The 6,000-nt window shown below is 34.9% G+C and overlaps 1 protein-coding gene across 5 annotated transcripts in view; it reads right to left on the bottom strand.

Annotated features, from left to right (window-relative positions):
• Nucleotides 1-6,000, bottom strand: part of Ints6 (integrator complex subunit 6) — a 105,932-nt gene that overhangs the window by 34,379 nt on the left and 65,553 nt on the right. For all 5 annotated transcript variants that reach the window (XM_029559571.1, XM_029559570.1, XM_029559569.1 and 2 more), the window contains 2 exons: nt 2,351-2,476; nt 814-968 (listed from right to left, as the gene is read on the bottom strand). In XM_029559571.1, the coding sequence (XP_029415431.1) occupies nt 814-968; nt 2,351-2,476 (281 nt within the window). The remainder of the gene's footprint in view (nt 1-813; nt 969-2,350; nt 2,477-6,000) is intronic.

Here is a 6,000-nt window from a genome sequence, read left to right as displayed (position 1 = left end):
GCAGGGGTCACAAAACTTTAAAATTTTAATTTTCACGTGCTATTTCATTAAATTCTTAATAAAGACCTTTGAATAAAAAGTTTTATTAATAGACTCAAGGTAAAATACATGCTCAAAATTGGATACATGTTTCCAGCACCAAAAAAGGACTTCAGAGTGTCATCAACAAGAAACACTGTCATGGCCCTTGGTGTTCTCATATACAAAGAAAAAAAATACTAATATGAAAAAGGAGTAGATTAAACAAGACCCAAGAGGCATTCTTTTGTATAACATATCTGACCAGAAAGAACCAGGGAATGAATACTGATAATGAGCCATGATCATTCAATAAGCTTCACCATTCCTAAAAATAATTAATGAAAGCAAGACTAAAAATTCCCATCTAACCTAAATTTCCAGATTGCAACACTATTGACATAACTAAATTTGTACAAGTGACCATAAATTCCCAGGACTATGACCTGAAAGACTGCAGGCAAACTATCATTTAAATTTCAAATTACATTCCACAGTAAATCCTCATGCTACATTTATGATTTGGTATCCAAATGTCAATAATGAAAACATAAGGATAATGGTAGACTCCAAAGGAAACAGACGCCCTTTTTTTCTACTCCTTCATAACACAGTATAGTTATGTCCAATTTCTATAAATGAGCCACACCTTTAGCTGATAACTGGACTTAAAATTAATGTAAGTTTAAGGCCAGCCTGAGTTCAAGGACTTTATCTCAAAAATAAAGGCACAACTGAATATGAAAGTCATCTAAATGGTTACTACTGCACAGTCACAGTCTCTATGGTACTTACTAGTGTTGGAGAATTCTGATCTGGCCAAAAAGATTCTGGAACAGGCCAATGGCCTATAGGAACCCCAGTTTTAGGATTTGGCCTGACATATATGAGTTTGTGACAACTATGCCAAGGCTGAGATCCAAAAGGCCTTGATATATCTGGCTGGCCATCTATAGCAACAAAATAAGGACAAAGAACACATATAACATTAAAGAAAAAAATAAATAAATTATACCTTGTATTCACTTTTTGCTCACCCAAGCAGAAAATGTAAAACATACTTTATGGGGAGTATCTATCTAACAAATGAAATGCTTTCCCTGCCAGATGAAAAGGACAAGCACTCACTTTGAGTTCTTCATTCCTGTTTATCAAACTGTCAGAAATAGTGTCAGGCACATAGTAAGTAGTATTTAAGTATTGCTTATCGTAGGGCATTTTTGTAGTCAAATGTAGAGCTCCAAAGCACTTCCTTTATTCTAAAATAAATCTAGTAAAATAGCAGCTCTTTCCAACAATTCAATAAACATTGTCTAAGTCTGAGCATAAAATAACTGTAAAGCAAATACATCCTAACAACCTTTAAAATGTGTTTGATTTAAAGTAGACAAAATGATTCCATTTAGTGCTACTGTCTTCTGCTCCTTCCCTCTACCAGCTCTCATGCTGCACTGACTCACCTCAATGACCTTGCTCTTTTCCCAGTCCTCTAGCAGATCACCTATACAAAGTCTGAGTAATGATGTTCTAATTCTGAAGTTAAGGAGAATGCAGAAAGTCTCAGCTATAAGCTGTCTATGGGATCCAGTGTAACTCCTTAGACCCACCGGCTATTGCATATAATTTATGGACACCAAGTTGAGAATAGTCAGGTGAGGCCAAGCTCAAGTTGTGGTTTTTTTTTTTTCAAGCTCAGTTTTTAAAGAATCAAGGTCAGGAGATGGCTCAGAGGTCAAAAGCACTGGCTGCCCAGGTTTGAATCCCAACACCCACATCGTGGCTAACCATCTGTAACTCCAGTTGCAGGGGATCTGACACCCTCTGCTGACCTCTGCAGGCACTGCACAACACAGGTTATATACATACAGGAACACTCAAACACATAAAACAAAAAAATCATGAAATCTTTTTGAAAAAAAGTCAAGCTCCATAGCAAGGGCTAGTTCCTCATTTGGGGCCCTACACAAACGATTATGTCCCCATTGACTTGATCTCTAGAACAAAAGTAACTAAAAAATTAAGTAAGCAAATATGCTGGCGAGCAAAGAAAATGTAGTTTTCTCATCTATAAACAACTTTAAAAGATACTTGGTTCTCAAAAAGATTAGGCTAAATCTTTATTATAAAAAAGGTACCGTTCCTGAACCACTACTGTTTATTCTGACATTCCTATGATCTTCCCTTCTTTACCAACAGCAATTATATCATGGTAACAAAGCTAATCTTGTTCATCTTTAGGCCATAATATGTATATGTACATGTATATATGTGTGTGTATAAGAATAATTTATAAATCAAGCTTAGAATGTCTGAAAGAAAAATACAACAATACCTTCTACAGGGGAAGGATCTGGTCCTGCCTTTTCAAAATTTATTACCACCCCACTTTGCACTTTCTGCACCAAGGACTCCAGACACTGGTTAAGCATTCTTGGAGAACATACAGAGTATGAGCGGCCTGAGATGAAAAAGAATGAGGCAAACAGTTAGTTGTAAGAATCCTACCTTCCAACTACAGTAGACTTTCTAACAGAAATTCAATGGTAAAGGCTGACATCTTATAATTTTAAGGAAGAAATGAACAAAAATAATTTCTAATCAACAATCTCTTATTGTGAGTATGCAAGTGTTTTCTTCTAACTACAGGTAAATAGAACAGCAACTTTGGATTGAGCAAATCACAAAAGGGGGAAAACATCAAATATTCAAACTTTCTCCCCTTTATAAAGTACTATATTCAACTGTTAGCCTTTGACATATGTGTACAATCACATCTAGCAGAAATTCTCCCAAATATTTTTCTTAACAAAAGTATTATCCCTAAAACGTATGCTAAGCATACAACAGACAATAATTACTTAACTAGTCTCCTGACAGTCACTGAATATTTTAACTATTTGCATTTTAACATACAGATGGTAGCATATATTATACTGAATTTCATCCATATATATATATATATATATACACTTGAGAACTTCCTACTGTGATGATCATCTTGTCAATTTAAGGGGATTTGGAATCACCATGGAAACAAATTTCTGGGCATGTTTAAGAGACATCTTCCAAATTAGGAAGGCCCACCATAAATGTGGTAACATCATTCTATGGAATGATGCATAAAAAGGAGAAAGCTCGCTGAGCACAAATATTCATCACACTCCCCTTCCTGAATGCAGATGCAATGTGACCAGCTGCCTTACGCTGCTACTGCCATGACTTCCCTGTCATGATGTTCTGCACTATCAAACCATCATTCAAAATTAACTCACCCTTGCTTAAGTTGTTTATTAGGTTTTTATTTTTTTTTAGATTTTAAAAAAATTTTATTTATTATTTTTATTTTATGTGTATGCATATTGCCTGAATGTAGTAAGTACACCCGTGTCATGCAATGCCCACGGAGGTCAGAAGAAGCTGTCGGATCCCCTGGGACTAGAGTTACAGACAGTTGTTAGCTGCCATGTGGGTGCTGGGATTCAAACCCGGGTCTTCTGCAAGAACAACCAGTGTTCTTAGCCGCTGAGCCATCTCTCCAGCCCCTTATTAGGTTTTTAATCACAGCAACAAGAAAGTAACATATACTAGCTTATCATACTATTTTATCATTTGGTATATTTTAATGCACAACACTTTAATTTATAAGCATGTAAATATAATATTAAAAATACTAGTGAAAACATCTTTTGAATAGGGTATTGGGGAGGCAGGGGGTCTTGCTGTCCAGCTCAGACTGTCTTACTCTCTCAAAGGCTGGGGTTACGGGTATACGTCATCACACCTGGCTTAAATAGGAATTAAGAAAAAAAAAAAAACTTAGCTGCCTAATACTGTAGCTACCAGACACATTATGACTATTGCAAACCATAATATGAGTAATCCAACTTGAGGTGTATAGTAAGTATAAATTATATGCCTGAGTTTTGTAGATATAATATGAATAAAAAAAATATCTCATTAGTTTTCAGGTACCAATTTGATACTGAAATCAAGTATTTAGATATATTTATTGACTTAAATAAAATGCCATTAACATTAATTCAAAGGTTTCTTTCTAATGTTGTTATGCCTTTCATAATTAATGGAATTTGAATCATATTTCTATTGTATAGTACTGTTCCAGATCAACACAAAAACACTGAACAAAACAACCAAATATCTTGCAATGTTATTTGTAAGAAGTTCAATATGGAGTCCTACTCTTAAACAAATTCAACTATTTCAGAACACAAATTACATCATATCTTACAAACCAAATTACCCTCATCAAGCCATTTACAAGCCATTACCTTTACAAGCCACTATCCTGGTTTGTAAAGGCTACTTAGAAAAGAGAATAATAGGCAGTAGTGATTAAAATCCTCAATATCAGCATTAGAAAAACAAGTATTAGATTATATCAACTTACCTGAACATAATAACAATGATCATAATCATAAAAATACCTACCAATTACTAAATATCTATTTGTCTGGCAGTATTCTAATCAATTTGATCATATTAATTTATGTAATCCTGGGGCTAGGAATGTAACTTAGTGGTAGAATATATGCCTAAAATATCCAAGGCCCTGGGTTCAATTCCCATCGTACAAGCACGTACACACACAAACATACACATACACATGGGGGAGGAGAGGGAGATGGAGATGGAGAGGGGAGGGGAGGGGGAGGGGGAGAGAGAGACTTAAGTAACAACAATTTCTTCATTTTACAAACGGGAAAACCAAGGTACAGGGAGGCTATCTTAGCAAAGTGTAACACTGATATAGCCAAGATTCAAACCAAGGCATTGTAATACTAAGCACCAAAAACTTCACTCTGGATAAACTTTGTATGCTGAATATTACACATTAATTTGAAGTCAATACAGTATTTGAAAAAGATGACTAAATTCCACTTTTCTCTAAACCATTTTTTTTGTTTTGTTTTGTTTTGTTTTGAGACAGGGTCTCCCTGTAGCCTCAGCTGGCCTGGAACTTGCTATGTAGAGGTCAGGCTGGCCTCAAACTCACAGAGATCCACCTGCCTCTGCCTCCCAAGTGCTGGGATCAAAGGCGTGTGCCACCAAACCCGGCTAAGCCAGTTTTAATCATATACACAAAACAACATATTGAAAGGCTAGCCATCTTTTAAATATAAATTATTCAGAGGGTATATAAATATGTGTATGGTACACATCATGAAACTAAAGTGCCTTCCCAAATACCATTAAAAAATTTTTTTTAATTAGAACTGTGGTATTTCTATCTATTCCCCAAGCTATGTCATTAATTGATTAGAAAATATAAGCAACCCAAGTTATAAACTTAGTATGAAATAAAACTGTTAGATTTTTACAGACTTGAGATAATGAACAAATTATTTGACAAACAAAAATCCATTAATTATTTTGAAACTAGCTAAAAAAGTCATTTTTTGTCCTTACAAAGTAAGCCTTATTCTATGTAAGTTCCTCTTATGCTTATTGTCTAGATTAAAGCTCATTCCTTATGATATATGATATTTTGGTCTAATGCATAAAGTCTCTGGAATCATTAATTATAACTGAGAAAACAAAGTACATTATTATCACACACGTTCAAATCAAGAGATTGGATTACTTTTGGTTCTTTAGTGCCATAAAGACAAGAGTCAAACTAAATATGATGAAATCTGAAATCAGCATTAGCATCTTAGTAAAATAAGAGGCAAAAGAAATTTCTGAGATAGATAACAAGCCAAAGAGACAAAGAAAGTTCAATCCAGGAAAATTTGTAAGTCATTTTTATAAAATGGCCTTACCCTGGATATTTTGAATAGCATATTTATGCTATTAGATGACTTTTAACTTGTGATCATCCCCAAGTCTGCTTTTCCCCAGTGTGCATAAGTGAATTCACAGCACTGCAACTCATCTCTAGTGATGCAGGACAAATGAATTACCTGGGACTCATTCTTGGTTCCTTCTGGTCTCTTTGCCCTACTCCTTGGTTCTCCTTTG

The sequence above is a fragment of the Nannospalax galili genome, unplaced genomic scaffold (assembly GCF_000622305.1).
Source record: "Nannospalax galili isolate Female #2095 unplaced genomic scaffold, S.galili_v1.0 scaffold488, whole genome shotgun sequence".
Lineage (NCBI taxonomy): Eukaryota > Metazoa > Chordata > Mammalia > Rodentia > Spalacidae > Nannospalax > Nannospalax galili.
The sequence above is the reverse complement of the archived record's forward strand: the minus strand, read 5'-3'. Positions and strand labels throughout refer to the sequence as shown.